Source organism: Branchiostoma belcheri, unplaced genomic scaffold, assembly GCF_001625305.1.
Source record: "Branchiostoma belcheri isolate BF01 breed outbred unplaced genomic scaffold, Haploidv18h27 scaffold49, whole genome shotgun sequence".
Lineage (NCBI taxonomy): Eukaryota > Metazoa > Chordata > Leptocardii > Amphioxiformes > Branchiostomatidae > Branchiostoma > Branchiostoma belcheri.
In genome coordinates this window covers 1763044-1790526 of record NW_017804120.1, presented here as the reverse complement: position 1 = coordinate 1790526, position 27483 = coordinate 1763044, and the positions used below count along the sequence as shown (strand labels likewise).

Genomic DNA, 27483 nt, shown 5'->3' with positions numbered 1-27483 from the left:
TACTACTTTCATACATGTAATGTATGTAACCTATGGCAGGCGGAACATCAACAGTTACTAATTATGCAAATGATGACCTAATTTGCATAATTAATGCGAAAAGTATATGATTTCTTAATGGTGAATAATGGGAATGTCATACTTGGGACATCTGTAAGTTAATCAAAAGTTAACATACATCACGATGTATATATCATGTTAATGCAGAGGTCATTTGCATAATTAAAAAAGAAAGTTACAATTACATATCAAGTCCATATTTCATGGAGGTATGAGATCTCGGAACTCTTGTATTTTTAAATGTATTTTCGTTGGTACACTAATCTTAAAGCAGATATTGGAAGGAGTGAAATAGAAAAGACGTTAGTTTTATACCGTTCATAGGCTGTAGCCCAAACTGTTACACGTAAAACATTACCGTTCTTTGAGGTGAATTGCAGTGATAAATCTTGCTTTCCAGACGTTCAGACAAAAGTTGATGCAATCCATAGCTTCCAGAACTAATGTTATGCTACCTCACTTAAAATCAGATATCTTATATATGCTCCTTTCATGTCCTACTCAGTTATCAGTGTACTTTGGAATTCATATTTGAATCACTACAAAAGCGACACCATATTGTAAATAGCTAATATATCCCCTGAATTACAGAATGTAATAATACTTTTCCTAAGAAAACACAATAGATTAGCTCGTTAGAATCATATTTTAGTATTAGTTACCTCCATGAAAAATGGAGGTATTGTTTTTGGCGTGTCTGTCTGTATGTATGTATGTATGTATGTGTGTCTGTCTGTCTGTCTGTCTGTGTTTCCGCAACTTTGTGGTCAGCATAACTTCAGAACGCCTTTATGGATTATGATGACATTTGGTATGTTGGTTAGTCTTAGAAAGACAAACGTCAAGGTCAAATATGGGCCTCCTGGGGGATGACCTTGGTACTGCAGCAGAACTTCCGGTTTTTGTATCTTTTGTCCTGAACATGCTATGGTCTTGATGTTTTGGTGACATATTGCTTTTTCTGTCAGGAATAAGTGGTGTGAGTTTGGTCCCCCTAGCAGCTTGTTTTGGAACTGCAGGGCACTTTCTGGCGAAATGTTTAAAAGCCAATAAGTCCAGATAGGAACAACATATTTTCATAATTTTTGGTGTGTAGGTAGCTGAGAGAGAGATGTACATGATTAAATGCAAATTATGCAAATGAGGACTTTATTTGCATAATTAATGAGGAAATTCTATGATTACAGTGTTTTACATTATACTACTTTCATACATGTAATGTATGTAACCTATGGCAGGCAGAACGTCAACAGATACTAATTATGCAAATGATGACCTAATTTGCATAATTTATACAAAAATTCTATGGTTTCTTAATGGTGAATAATGGGAATGTCATACTTGGGACATCTGTAAGTTAATCAAAAGTTAACATACATCACGATGCATATATCATGTTAATGCGGAGGTAATTTGCATAATTAAAGAGGAAATTTACATTTACATATCAAGCCCATATTTCATGGAGGTATGAAGTCTCGGAATTCTTGTTTCTTTCTGTCTTTCTTTCTTTCTTCTTTCTTTCTTCTTTCTCCTTTTTCTTTCTTTCTCTCTTCTTTCTTTCTCCTTTCTTTCTTTCTTTTTCTTTCTTCCTTTCTTTCTTTATTTCTTTCTCTTTCTTCTTTCTTTCTTTCTTTCTTGCTTCCTTTCTTGCTTTCTTCCTTTCTTACTACTCAAATAGCTACTTTTGGCTATCTTTACATCTTGATAACTAGCGCTCAATTTTGCCACCAATCATTATCTTCTTTTATGGAATAATTGTCATGCATGTTTTGTCATCTACAGATACCGACGCCTGTCTGGTTAACCCTTGTCACGCCCAGGCCACCTGTACAGATAACCCCGCTCCTGCCCTGGATGCGACTTGTACCTGTAAGACTGAATATACAGGAGATGGTCTTGTCACTGGAACTGGATGTTTGGGTATCATTTTTCAACACCTTTTTTTATTTCTTTTTTTATGTTTACCGAAGGAAAATATATTGTTTTTGCTCAGTTTCCTCTTCTCAAAACACAAAAGGTCAATGGCCTGGGCCATACAGTCTATTACCATGGTAACTGGTGTTGAATCATGTTGCAATTTTATATCAGGAGGGCCTAGGGATTTAGACTGCTGTCACCATTGATATGAATGTGTTTGAGTAAGAATTATGCGGAAGTAAACATTATACATTTGCTTTGCAAATGTTACCTTTCTAGTTTTTTCTTTATTTTTTATTTCATTTCCTTGATTTAATTTTCCTTTTTTCCCTTTCTCAGTAACCATGTTTTGTACTTTCGTCTATTTTTACATCTTTCTAATGGTTACTTAACATTGCCACCAACAGACATCGACGCCTGCCTGGTTAACCCTTGTCACGCCAAGGCCGTCTGTACAGATAACCCCGCTCCTGCTCTGGACGCGACTTGTACCTGTGAAACTGACTTTGCCGGAGATGGCCTCGCTAAGGGAACTGGATGTATAGGTATTGTTTTTGTTTTGAAGCCTGTCTCCAATGTATACGTGCATGTATAATGCTAGCAAAGATTTTTGGCGACGTCTCTGGGAGGAGCCTAATGGTACAGTATTGTGTGTAGTTTATTCTAAGAATTCTAGGAATGGTACAGGCATTTTGTCCACAGGCATGGAATGTCCACAGGAATGTCTCACAGCTCTGTTTGTTGACGTGCCCACATTCCTGGAAACCCTTGGGATGCCCAACTTTCTGTGACCCTGGGGCTCTATACACTCAGGGGAGGGGAGGGTACCAAGGCTTCCTCAAAATCATGAAAAAATAACCCTAACAGCAACCACCGCCTCCATGGCAATGTATGTTTTCATTGACAGTCTTGTTTTTTTTTCTTTGATCTTGGAACGGTTAAGATTAGACATCAACTATTCTAAGTTGTTTTGCCTATTGTAGTTGCCTTATGAAACAAGTAAGTGTCCGAACTTGTTTGTCATTTCACACATAGTACTGGTCTCCATTACAATCCTTTTGCATGAATTTGCATGAATTACTAGTATATCAGTTGTTCATATTCTCCACCCAAAGGCAACCTAGGACATTCTAGCATTTCCTCACAAATTATGCAAATGAGGTCCTTACTTGAATAAGTTATGTTTAATGATGAGTAACTATTTTTTTCTTAATTAAGACAAATACCCGATGAAGTTGAAGAAACTTGGCTGCTGGAGAGACATGCCTGGGCGAGCAATCAGCCCAATGGAGAACACAGACCCGCGACTAAAATCTAGATATACAATACATGGCCCGTCGTACTGGCCATGGCACCGTAAAGACCCTGTCAGAATTTGCTACAAGGTGGCCAAAGATCGGCGTTACAAAGTCTTTGCCGTGCAGGATAACGGGCAGTGTTTTGGGTCGTCCACGGCGGAACATACGTACCAGAAGTACGGTCGTTCAACCGAATGCCTCGGGGAAGGCAGAGGAGGCTTCTGGGCCAACGATGTGTATGAAATCATTGCCTAAAGCCACGGTCACAACCCGCCGTACGTGCTTCTGCTGTCTACGTGCAAAAACGTGGGCAAACGTAGGGCATCCGTGCGTGGTGAGTACCGCCTCCGTACCTACGGATTTGGGAGCACGCAGACACGCCGTAGAATTTTAAGTGCATGTAAAACTTTTTCTGCGTGCGGTCTACGGATTCACCACCCGTGCGTGCGAGTACGGGCGACGCGCGTGTCCCGTTCGTACCGTACGTAAGACGCACGTGTGAGTACGGCCTCCTTACGGTAAAGTTGCAATCGCACATAGATCGTGCGTTGTAAGCACGTACAACTCACTGACTACTTGCGCAACGAACGATGCACGCAACCGCTCACGGCCAGACGTGGCGTGCAGACCCCACTCTTACACTTTGCGCAACCGTGCGAGTAACGTGGGAGTAACGTGCGTCGACGCCACTCCTTCCCCACGTTTTCAGAAAAAAACGTAGCAGACGTAGCCTCCCAAAAAACGTACGGAGAAAAAGCACGTACGGCGGGTTGTGACCGAGGCTTAACACGGCGGTACTCTCCAAGCAATGGTCTCGGTTTTGGCATATTTTTGGCGAGGTTTCAGGCTTTTTAATGAGGCTTTCTTTTTTGCACTAATATCTTTTTTACGCTAACACAACAGACATTAGATTGGCGTAAAAAGAGATACCAGTGCAAAAAAAGAAAGCGTAAAAACACGCCAAAAAAACAACTCCTGCAATTAAATGTGCAAAGATTGAGAGTGATATAGCTAGCTGCCGCCACGCCGCGTGCCTGCGAAGCTGGTGTGTTACGCCAAAGTGCGAAGGGCGGTTATACCGGCTATACAGATACAGAAAAAAAAAACTAAATAACCCAAAACCCAAATCTCTGCTTGGACAGTAACACGATGGTACATTGATGTATTCAGTTCATTTTTAGTGAAACTTTATTCAGAAACCCATTGGTAGTGTTCCCAAGGGTTCACCACAAGTCTTCAAAGCTGGACTTTTCAAAAATAACATGCAGCTGCATATAATATAATATAATATAATATAATATAATATAATGTAATATAATATAATAACATGCATATAAGTTGTATCACACATTTACACAAAAGGCAACTTCACAAAGCAAATGCATTTATGTTTAAAAAAATAAACATTTTGTATTTCCTGTGGTGGTGCTTTGTTCCGACTATAAAATAGAGGTTATTTCGACTATTTTCCTCATGAGTTTATACTGACATTTAAAAAAAAATACTACTTATATTGGTCTGCTAATTTGGCAGATTGAAAGGAATTGATATTCAACTTTTGGCAAGCATCTTTAAACAAAATTGCATGCATGACAATGGTAGTTTATCAGAATTGCATCCTGCCACTAATATTTAGTACGTTTTCTACCACTATATTTACGGGATGAATTGTGTACATGTAAATTACGTTATACTTAATGACCATGCATTATTCCAGTTTACAAAAAGCTACACTGTACATGTTAATGCTTGTGTTTTAAGTGGTATTGTTTTGTAAGAGAAAACAAAACATTTGGAATGTACGTGGTCATATTGCAAGATACCTAGTCGTATATCTCGGTAATATGTACAAACCCAAATCATTTAAAATTTTCCAAATCAAGAGCTATCCTATTTACATACCGGCCTTCTTTCGTGTTATTGTTATAGTCTGTTATGTTTTAGGATTTAGAATAGCTTTACCATATTGTCATAATCAATGTGCTTCTTGACTACATGTTATTCACATTTCTCTTTTTTTTCTTCCTTCCTTCTCTTTTCCCTTCTCTGTCGCTGTCTCTCTGGATACAGGGCTATCCCAAGTTAAGGTCTGATCCCGCGACCTATGTGGGATATCCCAGATGGGTCGCTGAGCCTATTTGGGATTACGACCCATTCTGGATGCAGACTATCCCAAATTAAGGTCTGATCCCGCGATCTATTCTGTGATCTCCCAGACGGGTCTCTGAGCCTTTTTGGGATTACGGCCCATTCTGGATGCATGTCTATTCCAAGTAGGTCTGATCACGCGAGATATGTGGGATATCCCAGATAGGTTGCCGAGCCTGGTTGGAATTATGACCCGTTCTGGATACAGGGCTATCCCAAGTTAAGGTCTGATCCCGCGACCTATTCTGTGATCTCCCAGACGGGTCTCTGAGCCTCTTTGGGATTACGGCCCATTCTGGATGCAGGTCTTTTCCAAATTAAGGTCTGATCCCGCGACCTATTCTGTGATCTCCCAGACGGGTCTCTGAGCCTCTTTGGGATTACGGCCCATTCTGGATGCAGGTCTTTTCCAAATTAAGGTCTGATCCCGCGACCTATTCTGTGATCTCCCAGACGGGTCTCTGAGCCTCTTTGGGATTACGGCCCATTCTGGATGCATGTCTATTCCAAGTAGGTCTGATCCCGTGAGATATGTGGGATATCCCAGATGGCTCGCCCAGCCTAGTTGGAATTATGACCCGCTCTGGATGCAGGGCTATCCCAAGTAGGTTCAATCCCAGGCCAGGCGGGTCCTGGAGCCTACTTGGGATACCGACCTGTTCTGGAAACAACAACATACGATTCCCAGCCAAAGCCAACGCGCTGTCTTCCTTTTCTTGAGGACAAATTTTTGGCACCGTCCAGCTCCAAGTTGAGCGATGAACACAGCTTCTGTTACCTGAAAACAAGAGGCTCTTGTACCGAATGGCTAATTATAATAATTGGAACACTTCACAAGATAGGACAGTTGCATGTGTTTGATTGACATTATGTACTGTTTAAGGTTAAAACTTTCGGTCCAACACAAAAAATTCTCTCACCTAGAGCTTTCGACCAATCACTCTGGTCTTCCTCAGTAGACTGACCCAGTGAAGCTTGTCACGTGGCTTCTTTGAAGTGTGACGTCAACACTGGGTCAAAGGTATCTGGTAGACGATGTCAGCCCCCGTCGCGGTTGAAGGTGAGAGAATTTTTTGTGTTGGACCAAAAGTTTTAACTTTAAATATGTAACTACCAACACAGATGGCATTATGTATTGTATTTTTAAGCATAGTAGTCTGTGTTGTTACAATGTGTCAATGTTATTGTGTGCATGTGGCAATTGCTATTTTGTATTGTTGTATTGTATTATGTAATGGACCACTGGAAGAACAGCTAAGCTAAATGCTACAGCTAAATGTGGATCCGAATAAAGTCAAAGGTCCTGTTCATATGAAGTCAGTGAAGGCGCTTTACATGTGGTTTATCCCGAAGCCGGTTTCAAGTGGCCCCATCTGAACGCTCCAAATCACATTGAAAGCGCCTCGATCCCAAACTACTTCGGGAGGTGGTTTCGAACCGGTTTTCCCGGATCGCGATGTGCGTCTGAACGCAATGTGATTTCAATGTGACTTCGCCTGGTCATGGATTACGGTGTGGTATTTCTTTATTTATATGCAATACCATAATTTACGTGGCAGCAACTTAAAGAGCAGTAATATCGAATAATGTGTCCATTCTAGGACGAGTTTCGCCGCCTCTGGCGGGACAACGTCGGCATTCGGCCGAGATACGCTGGGAGGGGGGCACCAGCAAGCAGGTCGTTGACCTGACATCAACCTTGCGTGTTTTCATCAAACAATAATTAATGTAGATTCGGAGAATCGTCATCGGACACGGTTTGAAAGGAATGTGTGGCACGTGGACCAGATGTGAGGAATGCGAGTTACCCGAATCGCGGTTCGGGTGACTTCATATGAACAAGGCCATAGTTACCTGGCTCACACAGAACAGGTGCGGTATGACCGGGGTCGGCACGTGCAAAATGCCAATCATCCTGTAGTTACCAAGGTAACCAGGCATATCCGGAGACTCGAACATCAAAAGGTTGCCGACCAACTCTTCGAGAACAAGGACCAAGGACTTATCTGTACTGAACCTAAAAAAATATAAGGCATGTTATTCTTATGTTATTCTCATTTATAATTAACATTCTTTTAATTGAGTATTTTTTGTGATTTGTTTTTGGCCTTAGGCCATGTTGATTTGATTATATGGATGACATCCTCCGGGAACCCCAAAATTGATGCGCGCGTGCGAATAAAAAAAAATTGAAAAAAAAAAGTTGTTTTCATTATATGAAATCTACGTGGTCATGAGGGTTGAACAAATGGGACAGAATATGGTTTGGCAAATACTGTAATCTAGTCTTCAAGTTCATTTCTTTACAATTTCGTCTTTCTTCGTTTGATTTTGGCATTCTACGACATTGGTATGGTTTTTTTGTAACTTACGGTATATTTTTGCTCATTTTGCAACTGTTTTGTACGATTTACAGTATGGTTGAAAACTTTTTTTTTTTAAACGGCCGAAAATTCATCCGCGCGCGGATGTCATCCATATAATCAAATCAACATGGCCTTACCAAGAACATAGCACTTTCTCCCTACACTAAAGAGTCAATGGTTACATTCTGATCTGAAAAGATATTGCGATATTTTGTAGAGATGTAGTGGCTAGCAGTCCTGCAGAAGGACAGCGGGGCCGTGTACAGTCGTATGTCACAAAAATAAACACACAATTACCTGTTCTTCATCTTGTTTCAGTATTATTTCTGTTTTGACTATTTTTTATTGACTGGCACTTCTTTGTAATAATTTTTTGTTATTGATCCCGGGTTCGAATCCTGCCATGTCACCGATCTTGTGCTTTTATGAAAGGCAATTTACTCGATTTTCCTTACTTCACCCAGGTGCAAATGAGTACCTAGCTTTGGCTAGCGACGTCTTCTCGGATAGAACGTATGAGATCATACAGTCTGGTCTCAGGTTTGACATCTTGAAGAGGTGATAGCCACCTGTTTTTTCAAACCTTCCACATGTTTAATAATTAAATAAAAATGAAATAATCACCTGAGTCCATAGACATGCTCCTCAAGATCCCACTTGCCGATATAGCTGCCCGTCTGTCCGTTAAAGACCTGGATCCGACTGTTCCTTCTATCGGCCACCCATACCTGCCCAATATATATAATACATATATAATACATATCCACACAACTGTAATGTTTTCAATGTAGTTCAAACCTTTATTTACTGTACAGGTAGATACTTGAAACTGATCATCAATTTGTCTTGTTTATGCTCATTTTTCTTCACCCATTTTGTAATAATATAATTATGTATTTTGTCAGTGTTTTACTCTCGTTTTATGTTTTAAGTAGAAGGCGTCACATAAGCAACTACTGTAACAGTTCTTCTTGCCAAATACTCAATAAATTCATATGAGTGAATGAATTAATGAGTGAGTGAGTGAGTGAGTGAGTGAGTGAGTGAGTGAATGAGTGAGTGAGGGAGAGAGGGAGTGAGTGAGTGAATGAATGAGCGAGGGAGTGAATGAATGAGTGAGGGAGCGAGGGAGTGAGTCAATAAATACATATGAATGAGTGAATGAATGAGTGAATGAATGAATGAATGAGTGAATGAAAGAGTGAGTGAATGAATGAATGAATGAATGAATGAATGAATGAATGAATGAATGAATGAATGAGTAAATACCTGTCCGAACCTGTCTACATCTACACTGTGTGGCACGTAGAACTGACCCGGCCTGGAGCCCTCCTCACCAACACTCCAGACCAACCGGCGGTCTGAGAACAAAAATCAGACAATAGAAAAATCTTCACTTCATACGGGTGGAATGAACTTGAGCCTAGTGTGGCGGCCGAGGCGAATTCGAAGTCTCCTTCGAAGTTCAACATGCATACCCCCATACGTGCGGAAAAAATCACGTGTCTACAGACCTGGGCCTGATAGCTGATAAAGAACGAGAGATTCGGTCGAAACTTCAGGTGAGTCAAATTTATTTTTTGAGTTTAATTCTTTTTGGGAAAACATATTGTTTTTGCTCTGTTTCTTCTTCCGTTTTTCACCATGGAAACTGGTGTTGGGTTACATCATGTTGCAATTTTATAGCAGGAGGGATTTAGACCCCTGTCGCCGTATATGTTTTGAGTAATTCTTAACAAAGCAGACCATATACGAAGGTAAACATTATTCATTTGCTTTGCAAATGTTACCTTTCTAGTTATCAATTTTTCTTTACCTGCTGACAGCTTCAGCAGTCTATGGTTGATGCCATCGTCGCCATCAACAACGAACATGTCTCCGGAAGGGTTGAACGCCAGGTCCGACACTTGGTCAAACTGTAATGGGTCCAGGCCTGATCCTCTCTTCCCTGGCGTGCCGAGTGTGATCTTAAGGTTCCCGTAGCGATCGAACATCTTCAAGGAGCAACCGTAGGGCCCTGAGAGGTCGTAAGAAGTCGTCTTGAGTGTCTAACTATATATTTATACATCTCTCTTTCTCTCCCTATGTTCTCTCTATCTGTACGTCTGTACTCTATATAGATGGTTAGATATCGATATAGAGATACGTAAATAGATATTTTTATCGAGTTAGCAAGATACTTATAGTACTGTACAAGGTACTTTATTTGGCTAATCCCTGGTTATTGAAAACAAAATATAGATACAGATATACAGATATAGATATGAATATAGCAGCATTTAAAATCTGCCAGGGATGGTCCCTACAAGGATTCGTAGCGTAAAGGAAAATTTGAATTGTAACTGTTACTGTGACAGCCAATTCCCGAATGGGCCCTATCCAGAACTGTGCCTATATATGCCTGAATGGGTTAGAGTTAGGATCAGGCACGGTTCTGGATAGTCCACCCTACTCATATCCAGAACTTTGCATGGGGCAAATCTACGTTCCTGGGTACTTGGAGAATATCCAGAACCGTGCCTACCTAGTTCTTTTCCTGAATGGGTTAAGAGATAGGATAAGCTCGGTATATATTGCACGGTTGTGGATAGAACGTTGATTTGCCCCTGGCACGGTTCTGGAAGAGTAGAATGAACTATTCATGGCCAGAACTGTCTGTCCATGGTGCTGGATAAAGTGCGGTTCTGGATATACCAGTAGCAGACCCACTTGAAAATGTGGCTGGGACATAAGCATCTAATACCTTGCCCGATGTCAGTCACCCACACCTCCGCTGAATTCAGACCACCCCTCGGCGGTACATGCACTCTCAGCCCGTGCGGGGAGTCAAGTTTGTCGGTAGTCCAACTGCGAAGGAAAGTCCCTTCTTCTGTGTACACTGTCACCTTTTCTTCCTCACTCCTCTGAAAAATAAAATAAAAAGACGAAAAAAGACGTTCAAATATAGATAGACAGACAGATAGATAGATATGATCTTGAAGTTGGACTTATTTATTTGACAAAATATTTACGACATGACATATCGTATGAAAGAGCATATAAGTCAATAATGAATTTTTCCTACATTGAAGTTAACAGAATTTGTGAAAGATTTTGGACCATTTCGGTGAACTTTGACGTACCAAATGACCTTGGCACTACATGTTTTGTAGTGGAAAGTACTTATATTTCTAGGTTCTACTTTCTCAAAAGCTTTGCAATTTGACAAAATCTTGCATTTTCGAATTCAGGGTTGACAAATAATTTTCAGGGAAGGGTGTCGGGCTTAATTCTATTTTTTCACATGAATGTAAGACATGGGAGCATAAGGAAATGAGGGCTAAAGTTGAATATAAAGAAGAAAATAACACCCCTCTCTAGTAGAAATGGCTACTAAGTATATCAATGGTGTTAATGTGAATGTAAATGGTATTACCTGTGCGATGAAAACTTCAGTCACTGTCCCTACTGACAGAACGTCACAACTGACCACTGGCCCCCTGAAATGACCGCCATCTTTCGGCCATTTGGCGTCTTCAATGTACCGCAGACGTCCGTGTTTTGCCATCATCCAAGACACAAGCTAGCAATTGTAATGCCAGCTTTATACAAGACAAATTAAATTAATGTTAGAAATAAAATGATTATTGTTGTTGAAATGATAGAGCTTACGGATCTATTCAGGAACAAAATAAACTTGTTCTATTCATGCAGAAATAATATTTAGAACTTGCATGTGTATCTATTCTGAAACGAAAAACATGTTCTATCCGTGCAAAATGATAATAAAAACTTGCCTACCTATTCTGGAAGAAAAAACCTATTTTCTCCGACCACAATGGATATTTAGAGTCATGCAACTATGGCGTGCTTCATCCAGTAGGTAAAGAAAACTTCTTTTCTTCGTTCATAAGGCCACGCTGACTTAATTTATGGATGACATATACGCGCACATTGATTTTCACCTGTTCTCAAAAAAAATCACGTCCTCCGAGGCTATATGGCCTGGCTCTAGGCCTGGGTAGTCCATGGTAGCTAGCGGTAATATGGAGCCGATCCGAAGGACGGCACCCAGGCTGTCGGAGCTCCACAACTCAAGAACTCAGTACATTAAGTACAGTAACGATTCATAAATTCCGCAATTCGTGGGGTCGTGTGGCGTAGCGGCAGTGTACGCGACTCGGAACTTAGAGTCCCGGGTTCGAGTCCTGACATGCCACCGATCTTGTGTCCTTGGGAAAGGCACTTTACACGGCTTTCCTCACTTAGCTCAGGTGTAAATGAGTATTGTCCTGTAATGTATTTGTCCCCTGTGTTGGTGGCGGCATTAATATAAGTTGAAAAAACTTGAGTGTGCCGTCACCACGTCTGGTGATTGCATGTTGGAATAAAAAAAAAAATTCCGCAAAAAAAGAAAGCACGCACCGGCTTGTCGTATACGTCGCTATGTACTGCCTCAAATTCACAATACCAGCTTTGTATTCCCGTGGTTTAGTAGAATTTTTCTTTTTGGCCGGGACTTTTTTTATTCACCCGCGCGCACTAGTTTGGGGGTCTTCAGAGGATGTCATCCATAAAATTTTAAGTCGGTGTGGCCTAATGTGGTTGTAGAACCAGTTCCCCGGTAGGTTTTGCGATAGTTTGATTAGGCCCACCACGATCGGTGGGCTAATCAACTGCCGGCGTGCAAAACTCTAGCTCACCTTGACGTCTCTATCACAGGCGTAACACTCTTACCGGGCGGTCTGTTGAGCTGGGCGGGAAAAAAACTATCAGAGCCCCGAAGACAGCCTGCCCCAACCACGATAAACTGGATATACTCGGGCTAGCATTCTCACCAATACAACCAAACGACCGACAGCGTCTGACCTTAGCGTGCAAAGCTGTCACCTAAAATGCCACCAAACCTGTCTGCGCACAATGGAAATGTCAAAGTAACATATGATGTAAAGCAATGGGCATAGTTGGCCGTGGCACCGTGTGTAAGTCACAATGTAAACGGGCAAGAGGGTCAGTCTTATCCTAACAAAAATCGTTGCTTGAGGCTAAGACAGTGTTGCTGACCTGATCATGACATTCACGGGTCCTTAAAAGGGATTTTCTAAATAACTGGGCGCTACAAAGTTCACTAACTTCGGCCTTCTGTTTACCAGAAGGGTGTTACTACTAAGTAATTTGTACCCGAAATAGCATAGCCTTAGGCTACCAAATCAGACGTGGGGTCAGTGGCCAGCCTCTACCAGTCAGAAGCAAATAAAGCCTTGGTCACAACCCGCCGTACGTGCTTTTTATCCGTACGTTTTTTGGGAGACCACGTCTGCTAGGTTTTTTCTGAAAACGTGGGGAGGAGTGGCGTCGACGCACGTCACTCGCACGGTTGCGCAAGGTGTAAGAGTGTGGTCTGCACGCCACGTCTGGCCGTGAGCGGTTGCGTGCATCGTTCGTTGCGCAAGTGATGAGTGAGTGGCACGTGCTTACAACGTACGATCTCTGTGCGACTGCCACTTTACCGTAAGGAGGCCGTGCTCACACGTACTTCTTACGTACGGTACGTACGGGGCACGCGCGTCGCCCGTACTCGCACGCACAGGTGGTGAATCCGCAGACCGCAGGTAGAAAAAGTTTTACATGTACTTAAAGTTCTACGGCGTGTCTGCGTGCTCCCAAATCCGTAGGATTCCGTACGGAGGCGGTACTCACCACGCACGGATGCCCTACGATTGCCCACGTTTTTGCACGTAGACAGCACGCAGAAGCACGTACGGCGGGTTGTGACCGTCGCTTAAAGGAGTGCAGGGAAAAGCGAACATCAGCCAATCCCTCTGAAAAATCCGCTGATGCCCTATTTTTACTGGTATTATTTCAAACCTTGTGTCTTACTTCGTACCTTCGTAAAATATGTAGGGGTTGGCAATTATGGTAAAAGTGGTAACCGTTAACCGTTATAACTTACTTGAGGTGTGGTGTATGTATCCAAAAGGCACCTCGTTCGCGAATGGACTGAACTGATCTTTATGATATTTAGTAGGTAGGTTGGGGTTGGGACAACAAAGGTTAAGTTCAATCATGGGTACTAGCGGATTTGTACGGTACTGCAGCGGTGTATATGTATTTAGTAGGTAGGTTGGGGTTGGGACAACAAAGGTTAAGTTTAATCATGGGTACTAGCGGATTTGTACGGTACTGCAGCGGTGTATATGGTGTGATATCTTGTGCTGTGGACATACTACAGTTTTGATTTTTAAGTAGAAAGTAGGTGCTTGGGCAAAAGGTACCCGGCATAGTTTTTAACAAAATAGCTGTTATTTTGGAACTTCTGTGGGGGCTCTGACACAACAAAAGAAATTACTACAGACAAAAACAACACAAATAAAACTAGAAAGGCCAACATTTGCTTCGGAGCAAATGTAATATTTCACTCCATCTCCCTCCCCATACAAAAATAGAAGATTCTGAATAAATCATACTGCAATCATACAAGGACAAGCTTTTTGAATCTCGACAGATATTTACAAAAATGGCACTTGGCCATTATCTCCCTTTTTTTTACAAAGATACAACGACAAGCACTTTAAATCTCGACAGCTTTACTTTACACTTATCTCAATTTCAAAGTTACATATTGCAGGTATCTAAATACTACTAATGACGAAATTGCAACTACTACTAACGGTAGCAAAATTTTCACGGTCTGAGAAACATGGACATGTTCACGGAACTATATATTCACGGTGGTGACAGTTGCAGGAAAAAGAAAGTCCAGGAATTATTTCCTAACTGTAAAGATAAGTTCACGGTACAGAGGTGACAGTGAAAACCGTGAACATTGACCTCCTGCTTGCGTTACGTTGTCGGTACAGTGAAAAAAAAATCGGGAATTACAGTAATCAATTTACAGAGTATGTTTGCTTAGTTTCCAGATGTTTTGTATGAATGTCGTAAACTTAGTTTTAAATTAACGAAAACCGATGCGCGCACAGATGCCATCCATACAATCAAATCAACATGGCCTTATTAACAATCACATAAACTATGAAGCCATACATTGAATAAGCTATACATATAATATGATTATCATAACCTTTATTTTTAAAATCATGCCAGTGAGCTAATTGCATGTACAGAGTGAAAGAAAGTAAAGTAAAGTAAAGCAGTAGAATTTCTGTACTAAGCTATGATAGTACTCCATATGATTCGTCCTCATCGTCATCATTCAATGTGGTCTATCTCTTGCTACTAGTGACTGGTAATACCTCTGTAGATTCTTCACACTGGCAGAGTACCGTACTCATTCTCTCTTGTCAGCTCCATACTTTTGTGACAACATCAAAGTGATTTTGGTTTGTATGTTGGAAAAATACAAAAGACTAACATTCTAAGTTATTGACATTCTTGAGTAAGAACAATCAGTTTTTGAATGTTAAAAGCAAAACAACGAAAAAAAAAAAAAAAAAAATGTTGAAATTGTTAAAATGCAGGATTGTTAAAATTGTTAAAACTGATAAAATTGTTAAAACTGATAAAATTGTTAAAAATGATAAAATTGTTTAAAATGTTAATATCCGATGCACTGGGGTTCGAACTCACAATTTCTGGGATTGCCGTCTGGCGCGTTACCAACCGAGCTAACTCGTTGCGATACACATCACTCACTGCATTGTATGTCATATAAAGTAAACAGCATGGCGGTATCGATCGCCTCAAGCCACCAAGACTTTCAACTATTAACTACGGGGTTTCCTTCTTTATCAGGTTTGCTTTTGAACCACCTTGATGTTACTTAACTATCAACCCGGCTAGCAGAAGCCGCCGGCTCCTTTGATATTACAGCCGCTCCCTGTCCAATCTTGTTTACACGCCGGGCGCAGGTCATTGACCTCCAACTTGCGTTGTTCCAACAGAGAAGAGCAAAATGTCTGGCTCCCGCAGAACGTACCGCACTCTCCCGCTGGACGTACCGCACTCTCCCGCAGAACGTATCGCACTCTCCCGGAGGACGTCCCGCACTCTCCCGAGGGAAGTCCCGCACAGCGTCCTGCACTCTCCCGCAGAACGTCCCTCGAAAATTGATGCGTATTTCGTGGCCTGTGCTGTACCTACCAAAACACTTGAGTTCATACTGTCAAAATGGAATGGCTTTGAACAGGTGTTAATTGAGTTAATCCAATCAAATCCAACAGCCAATCAGCAAGAAGAAAAGATTAGGCTGCGTCAGGTTCATGCTTGCATGCCCATATTTGGGCCCGCCCCCGAATTCCTTTCTTATTACGTCACGCGCGTACGCCCCACAGTACTTTCCTATGGGAACAGCTAAAAACGCAAATAAAACGATTGTAAAAGCTTGTATCAAAAAAAATAAAAAAACGACCTAGGGGTATTTACCCACTCTACCTTTATACGAAATTCCAGGTCGTTTGGCCCAAAAATGAAGGAATTGAATCAATTTAAAGAAATGGCAGGAGGAGAAGAAGAAGAAGGAGGAGAATCATCAGTAAAAACAGTATTTCCCTCCATACTAAAGTATGGAATGAAATAAAAACAACAAAGGTATGAGATCTTTGACCTCTAGTTAAGTTAAAAAACTGACAACAATAATCAACTTACAAATTTGCTGTGGAATACATTTTTAAAAAATTGCTGTGCTTATATATAAATCTTCAATATTACACATAAAATAATCTGTTGTACATTGATTACATTTTAACCTTCTCAGAGCTAATTTAGCCTTTTGGCTATGGGGTAAGTAGCAGGAAGAAGGTTAACTAGAAAGGTAACATTTGCAAGGCAGATGCACAATGTTTACCTTCGCACATGGTCTGCTCTGTTAATACTTACTCAAACACATTCATATATATGGTCAGACAGGAGTATAAATCCCTCCTGCTATGAAATTGCAACATGAAATAACACAACACCAGTTACCATGGCAACAGACACAACATTGGTTCAGGTCAGAGGTCACTGTTTGGAGAAGAAGAAGAGGAAGAAGAAACTGAGCAAAAACAATATGTTTTCCTTCGGTAAACATAATTAAACTGTGGTAGTTCCAGATGAATCTTTTTGGTAGGTGAAACTTTTTGAAATGTTTCCCAGGAAAAGGTACATGACTAGTGCAGTGTTTAAAGCTGCAGCGAGGATTCCTATAGATGGGAAACCGTAATTTTCGAGCAGCCATCCTCCTATACTGGGTGCCACAGTTTGAACTAGGTGCTGCATTGCTCCACTTAGGCCCATAACTGCACCTGGAAAGCATGAAAGAATAGTCATGTTTTATCTGAAAAATATAGTGAGAACTTAGAAAGGTAACAGTTGCAAGGCAAATGCACAATGTTTACCTTCGCACATGGTCTGCTGTGTTAATACGTACTCAAACACATTCATATATATGGTCAGACAGGAGTCTAAATCCCTCCTGCTATGAAATTGCAACATGATGGTAACTCAACACCAGTTACCATGGCAACAGTCACAACATTGGTTCAGGTCAGAGGTCACTGTTTGGAGAAGAAGAAGAAGAGGAGGAAGAAGAAACTGAGCAAAAACAATTTGTTTTCTTCGGTAAACATAATAAGTGTCATTTTGTTTTGTTCTTTTTTATTCCAACATGTAATGACATTAGACGTGGTGACAGCTCACTCAAGTTTTTGGCGACACCTCAGGGGGGAGCCTAATGATACAGTCAGTATTGTGTGCACTTTGCAAGAATTCTAGGAATTGTACAGGAATTTTGTCACCATGGCAATATATGTTTTCATTGTCATTCTTGATTAAACTTATTTCTATGCTGCCAACCAACACAGAGGACAACACAATACTTATTTTCACCTGAGCAAAGTGAGGAAAGTCGTGTAAAGTGCCTTTGCACAAGATCGGTGGCATGGCAGGGTTCGAACCCCGGACCTCTTGGTTCCGAGACGAAACACTCTACCGTTATGCCACACGACCCCACATCATTTGTTGTTGACTGAAATATGCTCTTTAATTGTTTACAAGATATACTACAATTAAGCTTTTAGATTATATAAAAGAAAAATGTGTATTTTTTATGAAACTAGACAAAACTTCGTATTCCTTTTAAAAACTAGGCAATGTATTATAAGCTCTGTATATATGTTCATGCATCAACAATAATTATTGCTTTCAGAGTAAAAGGGTCTAAAAGGGTCTCACCTGTGTCCTCAGGAGGCACAACTTTAGTGAGTGCACTGTTCATGATAACCCCCATGGTGGCCCCTCCCACATCAGCAGGTGTCACAGTTATGTACAAGTGCCAGATTTTTGTTGCTCCTGCCTGGAAAAAAAATTTTAAAAATGTGAAAATATTACTCCAGTCATACTAGACTTATATAATAACATCAACAATGCTACATTTGAATTTTTAAAAGACACCAAGAAATGTAATAAGAAATTTTAAAGCCAGATACACGTGTAAGGTTGCAATTAAAAGATGCTACACTTTTGTATAAGGTACATGACATTGTATTCTGTGGTCTTTTGTGGTGAATTATTTGTGGTTATCATGAAAATCTTTCAACTGCAAACTTCAAACACTGTAAAAAATTCTTTTCCCCTTTTAGGCCACTCCAATTTAATTTCTTGGTTAACGGATTTTTCTAGAAAAATAATGGAGCGGGCGGGCGAAAAAAAAAATAAATAAAAACAGGCCTAGGCATCCTATTATGGCCCAGAATGGTACAATAGGAGCCATGAAGTCAATACACCAGGCTGGTTCAAAATTTAAACAATGAATTTTGAACTTTTCATGATACCATTGCATTGAAAGATGGAATAATGGTAACAAATAGGAAGAAAAGGACTGTTTTCAACTGTTCAGGGCACAATATGAGCATTTTGCAGTTGATTCTGAATTTTTTTTTTTTTTTGGGAAATCAGAAAAAAATGAAGCAGGCAAATCCGTTAACCAAGAAATTAAATTGGTGTGGCCTTATAAACTGTGTAATAAAATGACTGCAAAAGTATTAATGTAGTTTATAGTAACTGTTATTATTAGACTGTACCTACCATGAAGACATTTGATACTATGAAGGACATGGTACTGCACCGGAGTATAGTCAAGTCACTGAACCTCTTGGTGATCACACCAACACCTACTCCCATAGTCAGCTGTAACAGAAAAGGGAAAATCCTTGTTGAACCAGTTTAGTTTAATCATAAGCTTCCATGGCTTCATCATCATTATCATGCCTCCGGATTATAAATCCGGCTGTCACATGCCCATAGCCAGGATTTTGAATGGGGGGGTTCACTCTTCACTGCTTGAGGGGACCTCGAGCGCTGTAGGCCCGAGGCGAGCGCCAAAGGCACGGGGTTCCTAGGGGGGCATGGCGCGCTCCCCCGGGAAATTTTGAAAAATGAACCTTCTAAAATGGCATTTCGTACATTTTTAAGAGGATTTCCAAGAAAAAATCAGAGATAAATTTTTATTCAATGACAAAGGGAGCAGTTTTTCTATGATTCCAGTCCATATTTTCAAGAAAAATCTTGGACCTTTACATAAAAAGTGGACCAAAAAGTGGACCTTAACGTGGACCAAAAAGTGGACCATTGAGCCTTCCTCCGAACCCCCCGAACCCCCCCTGGCTACGGGCATCCAGTATGTCCTATCCCTCATAGCAGACACTTAAGTGCAGTCCCTGCGAGACCAGTGTCTCTCTAACATGGACAAAAGTGTAGTATAAGGACGTCCCACTCTACGTCTCCCAGTGGGAAGCCACTGTACTAGTCCACCAGCTGGTTCGTTACTACGAACAACATGCCCTGCCAGGGCAAGCCTACGTCATCAGAAAAGGTACGAGATTCTATGGCTTAATTGGCAGAGAAGACATGCTAACAATGATATATGGTAAAACCATATTTACAAGTTCATTGTACCAGGGAAAACCCCCTAGCTCTTTACAACAAGTACAATGACCAAGGCTTAACGGGGGCCCGCAAGCCCTTTTCCGTAGAGCGTAATCAGCCATTTTAATTCTACGTAGAGCGTAGACGGACCGCCAATTCAACGTAGAGCGTAATTGGCGCATTTTGCATAGAGCGTAATTCGCCGTTTTAATTCTACTTAATGTGTTGTGACCACTTGGAATTTATCGTAAAGCGTAATCGAGAAGTTTCCGAATTCAGCGTAGAGCGTTGTCGGGACCCCCCCCCCTTGCAGGCCCCCCTTAACGTCCCATCCTAAGGACTGCAACCCTTTACAGTAGCGTGCATGTTGGGTGAGCAACAACAGCTGGGATTCGAACTCCCAACCTCTTGATCCCGAGGCAGGACTACTGGACATGATATGCATGAAACAGACACACAGACAAAGAGAATAAATATTTAGCATGACAATACTTCCTCCCATACTTACATAATAAATTATGATCAAATAGTTACATCCCTAACATTGTTCCAAGAACCCGAACCCTAATTCTATATATTAATCATAAAAAGTCGAATGTATGTCATTCATACATCATTAACATTTCACTATTCTTAGGACCCATGTAAATTGCACTATCATCAGATCCAAATACATAACTAGCAACTAAGTAGCAAAAATGAACTAGAAAGGTAACATTTGCAAAGAGAATGCATAATGTTTACCTTTGCATATGGTCTGCTCTGTTAATTCTTATCCAAGTATGTACATTCATATACTAGTACACGTATATGGTCAGACAGGAGTATAAATCCCTCCTACTTTAAAATTGCAACATTACGTAACCCAACATGCATTACCATGGCGAGAGACATCAACAAATCGGCAACAAATTGGCCAGGTCAGAGGTTTGGAATGGAAGAAGAAGAGGAAACGTAGCAAAAACAATATTTTGTTTTCCTTTAGGCCACACCAATTTAATTTCTTGGTTAACGGACTCGCCCGCTTCATTTTTTTCTGATTTGCAAATAAAAATAAAAATTCAGAATCAACTGCAAAATGCTCATATTTTGCCCTGAAAACTTGAAAACAGTCCTTTTCATCCTAGTTACAGTTACAGTTACAGTTATTCCATCTTTCAATGCAGTGGTTTAATTAAAAGTTCCAAATTCATTGTTTAAATTTTGAACCAGCCTGGTGTGTTGACTTCATGGCTCCTATCATACCATTTTGGGCCATAATAGGATGCCTAGGGCTGTTTTTATTTTTATTTATTTATTTTTTTCGCCCGCCCGCTCCATTATTTTTCTACAAAAATCTGTTAACCAAGAAATTAAATTGGTGTGGCCTTAGTAAAAGTAACAAACGTACCATGCTGACTAGTCCGATGTAGGCCATGAACACGCCGCTGTCCTGCGGCCCCATGTCGAACGTGCTGGCCATGATGATGGGGAACGTCGTCTGGAGGAGCATGCCGGGTAACAGCGACAGACAGCGGATAACCAGAAGTTGTTGGACCTGCGGAATACTGCACAGCCGAGCGATCTCACGCACATCAAACACACTGGACCCTGGAGAGGAAAAAGTTGACATACCCATGTAACGTTACACTTGTATGGCATTGCTACTTTAACAAAATCAGTTGTTTGACAACAAATTTATTACAATTATTATGCTATAGGGTTAGGCAGCTGGGAGGAAGTGTAATAATAAATTACATGCAGAAAGATGGAGAGGATTTGGAAAATCTATTGTGTTTCACCCAATGTTGCTGAAGGCACAGTTGCTAAAGGCACAGTAAATTTTCAACCAATAGATCATCTTTTTTTCTGTCAATTGCTTTCACTGACAATGTTTTAATACAATTCAATTTCGTAACATTTGATATGCATGCTACACTATTTTTCCTGTCCTAGGATTTTCATTGAATTTGAGACTATGATAAGTCATCAACAAGGATCTATGACAGCTTTTTCTGTCACGAAATAGCTCAGTTTTTTGCATCTAATATTTCATGAGATGAGTGTTCCAAAAATGACCCCCATATGCTGTTGGGAACCTATGGGATGAATGTGATCAGGTACTTCATGTGACTTACAGCTTATGCGACTGTTACTCCTGAGGGAAACCTTTTGCACAATGCAATGGCTTTCATTATGATTCTACGTTGTCCTAATAGTATTATTATTTTTTTGATAATATCTATTTTGGAATTCCTGACCTCTTGGAAAGAAATTAGGACCAGTGATAGAGAAACATGGAATCATTATGTTCATGTAATTGAAAAAAAAATAGCTGCTGGGCTAAAATGAAACAGCTTGAAGTCAGTAAACTGACCTGATGATGTCCTGTGTTTTTCCTGAGACACAGATTTCATCTGTGCAGGTACAAACAACATCACCAAAACTACCTGCAACAAGGACAGCACTGCAGCCACTACACACGTCACATGTTCACTGAGAATTCAAGGAGAAGAAAAACTTGTGAGATCAGAAAAATACTGCAACACACTATTAGTTCAAACTGATTATACAAAATATTAGTTTTAATTCAAGAAGGAGAAGAAAAACTTGTGAGATCAGAAAAATACTGCAACACACTATTAGTTCAAACCGATTATACAAAATATTAGTTTTAATTCAAGAAGGAGAAGAAAAATTTGTGAGATCAGAAAAATACTACGACACACTATTATTTCAAACTGATTATACAAAATATTAGTTTTAATTCAAGGAGAAGAAAAATTTGTGAGATCAGAAAAATACTACAACACACTATTAGTTCAAACTGGTTATACAAAATATTAGTTTTGTTAGCAAGTTAAATATTCTTTTTTGTTTAGACTACTTAGGTTTATTAAAGTTGTATTTGTAGTTGACTAATACAAAATTATGCAGGGTTAAGCTTTTTAAAAATTTGTTGTTTCAAGAAAGCTGTTATTAAAATTAGCTCTCTATACATGCTAGTTGAAGTTCAATTTCATTTTTCAAGTAGAAATTATAGAAAAATTATTGTTCTGCAAAAAGGTTGATCAGCACGAAAATTTAGGTACTAAGTACCTTGCAAGGCCCCCCCCCCTAAAAAAAGGCTAGGGTCTGCAGTTTTTTCTAGGGTCGTTTGAGAAACAGGTCACAAAACATTTCTTCCTAGGCCTCAGACATGTATGTACTGACAGTACTGTACTGACAGTAAAAGAACAGTAAATAAAGGCATACATTGTAAGTACTTACCAGTATTGCTTCAGTAATACAGTAAAAGACAATTTACTGAAAATTTACTGTCAGTACTTACAGTGTAGTACTTAACAGTAAATTTTTAGTACTGATGGTTTGCCAAGGGTTTTACTGAAAAACTACTGTCAGTACTAGTATTTGACAGTAAATTTTCAGTACTGATGGTTTGCCAAGGGTTTTTTCTAGGGTCAGTCATGAAGCACAACATTTTTTCCTAGGCCTCACCTGTAGTGTTCAGATATCCAGCCCCCTAAGACAGGACCAATGAGAAGACCAATACCGAAGAACATCCCCACTTTCCCCATGGCATCTGACCGCGACGCATCATCAGTGGCATCTGCTACAACCATGTGGGCACCTGCGTACAAATATACACCTGTTACCAAGGTGACAGTTAAACAAAGCACTGGGACAGTCCTATGGTCTGAAATACCTGTTCTAACAGTCCTATGTTCTAACACGGTTAAGTTCTGACATCCCTAAATTCTGACAGTGGCACCCCTATGTTTTGAAACCCCTAAGTTATGACAATCATATGTCCTGACAGTCATATGTTCTGACATTCCTATGTTCTGACACCCCTATGGTTTGACACCCCTATGTTCTGACACTCCTATGTTCTGACACTCCTATATTGTGACATCCCTATATTCTGACACACAAATGTTCCAACACCCCGATGTTCTGACATCTCTATGTTCTCACATCCCTATGTTCTCACACCCCTAATTGTTCTGACACCCGTGTTCTGACACCCCTGTGTTCTGACATCCCTATGTTCTGACATCCCTATGTTCTGACATCCCTATGTTCTCACACCCCTATGTTCTGACATCCCTATATTCTGACATCCCTATGTTCTGACCCCCTATGTTGTGACCCCCCTATGTTCTGACACCCCTATGTTCTGACACCCCTATGTTCTGACACCCCTATGTTCCTAGATCACTTTGTTCTGACACCCCTATGTTCTGACACTCCTAGGCTATGTTCTGACACCCCTATGTTCTGACACCCCTATGTTCTGACACCCCTATGTTCTGACACTCCTATGTTCTGACACTCCTATGTTCTAACACCCCTATGTTCTGACACCCCTATGTTTTGACACCCCTATGTTCTGACACCACTATGTTCTCACACTCCTATGTTCTCACATCCCTATGTTCTCATACCCCTATATTCCCATACCCCTATGTTCTCACACCCCTATGTTCTCACACCCCTATGTTCTCACACCCCTATGTACTCACAGCCCTATGTTCTCACACTCCTATGTTACAACACCTCTATGTTACAACACCCCTATGTTACAACACCTCTGTTACAACACCCCTATGTTACAACACCTCTATGTTCTCACACCCCTATATTACAACACCCCTATATTACAACACCCCTATATTACAACACCCCTATGTTACAACACCCCTATGTTACAACACCTCTGTTACAACACCCCTATGTTACAACACCTCTATGTTCTCACACCCCTATATTACAACACCCCTATATTACAACACCCCTATATTACAACACCCCTATATTACAACACCCCTATATTACAACACCCCTATGTTACAACACCCCTAGGTTACAACATCCCTATTTTCCAACACCCCTATGTTCTCACACTCCTAATGTTCTCACACCCCTATATTCTCACACCCCTATGTTCTCATGCCCCTATGTTCTCACACACATACTTACCTGGCATAACCTGCATGAAGACCATTGGAAGTCTAGAAATAAACAGTTTGGGCACACTGTCTGCCACAGCCAGGAGGACACACGTGGCACACATGGAGAGAAAGGACAGAGCCAGAGCCTTCCTGCCCCCATACAGATCCCCAAACCTGCCATAGATGGGACTTCCAACCAGGTGACACAGGGCAGTGCAGGTGTTCAGGTAGCCCCATACAGTTGGGGAGACACCTAGCTTCTTGGACAGGTACTGCAACAACAACAACAAAAATCAGGGAATGAGAAAATATTCCGTATATCTATGTACTACTGGGGTATATTATATAATACTTTTATGTATGTAATATTATTACTTATACATTGAAAAGGTGTGAAATTGAGAATTATGTTGGATTTTTTGTTGTTAATATTAGTACTTTTCTGTTGCATTTCAGTGAACTAGTTGACTGGTAAATTAACTTTACATTCTGCACTAAATTTGTCCTGTGAGTTTAGGACCAGTAGATGCTGAGTATAAAGAATTTCTCCATACGTGAACTATCTTATATTATGTCTAAGATAACATGTTGGACATTGGGAGGGGGGGGGCACATAACATATAATATTATGGTGGAAGATACATGTAAATTACAACTACAGAACTGGAATTCATACTGAATTAATTTTCATATCATTTCTGCATTATATTCAGAACATATACAAAAAATTCCATTTTAAACCTTTACAGAAAAAAAGCATTTTAAACCCTCTTCAAAGATATTTTGAGACATATCTAAGCTGCAGGTGCATTTATGTATAAAGTCCAATGTACATACCATGATGGTCAAAGTCTGCGATGTCTTGCATATACTATACACAGCTATTATTATCTTCAGATACAGCAAAGTATTCCTTTGCTTTCTTTTCATTACAGTAATACTAGTAGTACATTTAATTTATCCGACCATAAATTTACTGGAACATGAAGCAATAGATATACATTATAACAGTTCAAACCTTATAATGTATGTACACGTGGGATGATCCACTAATAATTGCATGGGGTTTTATTCAGTACTGAAAGTCTATAGTACTAACCAGTCTTTTTCCTAAAATATATGTTACTTGGCATACAATGATAGAAAATTCTGTAGTTTTTTTTTCTGTGCAACAATGTAAAAATGTACCTTTTTACCATCCATAATTCTCTATAAATGATCTGTCCCCAAAAGTATTGGCAGAGTTTCAAGCTGTTACTAACTCTGTCAATAGTGGTACTGTTAGGGAGACCTTTGTACACTTGTAGTGTAGGCCCTGATCATATGAAGTCAGTGAAGGCGCTTTACATGTGGTTTCCCCCGAAGCCGGATTCAAGTGGCTCCATCTGAATGCTCCAAATTACATTGAGAGCGCCTCGATCCCAAACCACTTCTAGAGGTGGTTTCGAATCGGTTTTTCCGCATCGCGATTTGCGTCTGAACATGGAGGTAGAAAAAAGGAACTACCTCCATGGTCTGAACGCAACGTGATTTCAATGTGACTTTGCCTGGTCATGGATTACGGGGTGATATTTCTTTATTTATATGCAATACCAACTTTTACGTGGCAGCAACTTAAAGAGTAGTAATGGTCAAATACTAGTAATGTGTCCGTTCCAGGACGAGCTTCACCGCCTCTGGAGGGACCACGTCGGCATTCGGCCGAGATACGCTGGGAGGGGGGGCATCAGCAAGCAGGTCGTTGACCTCTGACATTAATAACACACTACCTTGAAACGCTCATATAAAAGACTGCTATTATACATGTGTGGACTGTGCCCAAAACCTGCCTGACCAGTTTTTGACGTGGCAACAAATAAATGAAAGAGCGCTGCATGCCTGGTTGCTAAGGCCATGTTGATTTGATTATATGGATGACATCCTCCGGGAGCCCCAAAATTGATGCGCGCGTGCGAATAAAAAAACAGTTTTGCAAAAAAAAAAAGTTGTTTTTATTTCACCTTGCATGTTTTCATCAAACAACAATGAATGCAGTTTCAGAGAATCGTGATCGGACACGGTTTGAAAGGAATGTATGGCACGTGGACCAGATGTGAGGAATGCGAGTTACCCGAATCGTGGTTCGGGTGGTTTCATATGAACAAGGCCATAGATCTGCAACTCAAGTAGACAGCTGTAGCTACATTTTATCGTACATTGCATCACACAGCACGTGCGAACTTTAAACTGTGAACTAGCTTATAAGTTATACTATATTTACAGGTGGGGAGGGGGGCTAAAGAAGACAGATACCCAAATAAACTTATCAATAAATTAGCACACAGCCAAAATTTTGACCAATTGAGACTGCACTTAAGTTATAGAGACTGCACTAGCGTTGCTTAAAGGTACAATAATTTTGTACCTAGTTTGATTAGAATGTTTTGGTATAAGTTACTAGTTGATTGATGATCTAAATTTGTCATGATAAATTTTGTAGGTCAATTTTTGCACCCACGTATCCGTCTGTATGTCTACATGTAGTTTAAGACCTGACGAAAGTCGCTGTACCTTTGTTGTGTCAATGAAGTTCACATAAAACCGGTAACATTACGAATACTCACAGTAAAGGCGATTCCCTGCATAAAAACACATGCACTGTGCAGGGCCACATTCACGTGAAGAGACACTAACACCTTCCGGGTTTCTTCCGAACTTTTCGTCTTGGGTGCCATGTCTTCGTCTTCCGAGGCTGACATGATCTTAAAGGACAACAATATTGTACCTTCTAGTCATTGTTTTCTCTGCAATGGACCGTGTGGGTACACATGTTTTGGTCTTTGTCCCAATGCCCCTACGGACGTTGACCTTATTTGACCTCTTGTTGGTCATGCGGGCATGACATGTTATTGCCGCAAACCGTCAAATTGTCGCACA

General features: G+C 40.5%; 3 protein-coding genes across 4 annotated transcripts; all 3 read right to left on the bottom strand.

Moving 5' to 3' along the window:
- Positions 1-1038: 1038 nt before the first annotated feature.
- Positions 1039-11339, bottom strand: LOC109479461 (NHL repeat-containing protein 3-like; the record flags this gene model as incomplete). The annotated part of the gene is made up of 8 exons (XM_019781425.1): positions 11208-11339; positions 10536-10695; positions 9609-9809; positions 9062-9153; positions 8417-8520; positions 7281-7443; positions 6096-6204; positions 1039-1073 (listed from the first exon to the last, which is right to left on the bottom strand). Coding segments are annotated over exons 1-8 (996 nt in total), but the record flags the coding sequence as incomplete, so codon positions are not given.
- Positions 11340-16484: 5145 nt separating this feature from the next.
- On the bottom strand, positions 16485-21220 carry LOC109479529 (solute carrier family 22 member 18-like). 2 transcript variants are annotated; one of them, XM_019781510.1, is made up of 5 exons: positions 21024-21220; positions 18794-18895; positions 17942-18062; positions 16802-17013; positions 16485-16533 (listed from the first exon to the last, which is right to left on the bottom strand). In XM_019781510.1, the coding sequence occupies exons 1-4, from the start codon at positions 21123-21125 to the stop codon at positions 16802-16804; spliced, it is 537 nt and encodes a 178-aa protein (XP_019637069.1). In that variant the 5' UTR covers positions 21126-21220; the 3' UTR covers positions 16485-16533. The 2 variants fall into 2 exon arrangements, with proteins under 2 accessions (XP_019637069.1, XP_019637068.1); XM_019781509.1 differs by lacking the exon at positions 16485-16533 and having other exon boundaries at positions 16732-17013.
- A 544-nt stretch (positions 21221-21764) lies between these two features.
- LOC109479460 (solute carrier family 22 member 18-like) lies at positions 21765-27402 on the bottom strand. Its single transcript, XM_019781424.1, has 5 exons — positions 27171-27402; positions 24596-24839; positions 23111-23243; positions 21990-22108; positions 21765-21781 (listed from the first exon to the last, which is right to left on the bottom strand). Exons 1-5 carry the CDS (start codon positions 27303-27305, stop codon positions 21765-21767), a joined length of 648 nt encoding a protein of 215 aa, XP_019636983.1. The 5' UTR covers positions 27306-27402.
- Positions 27403-27483: the final 81 nt, after the last annotated feature.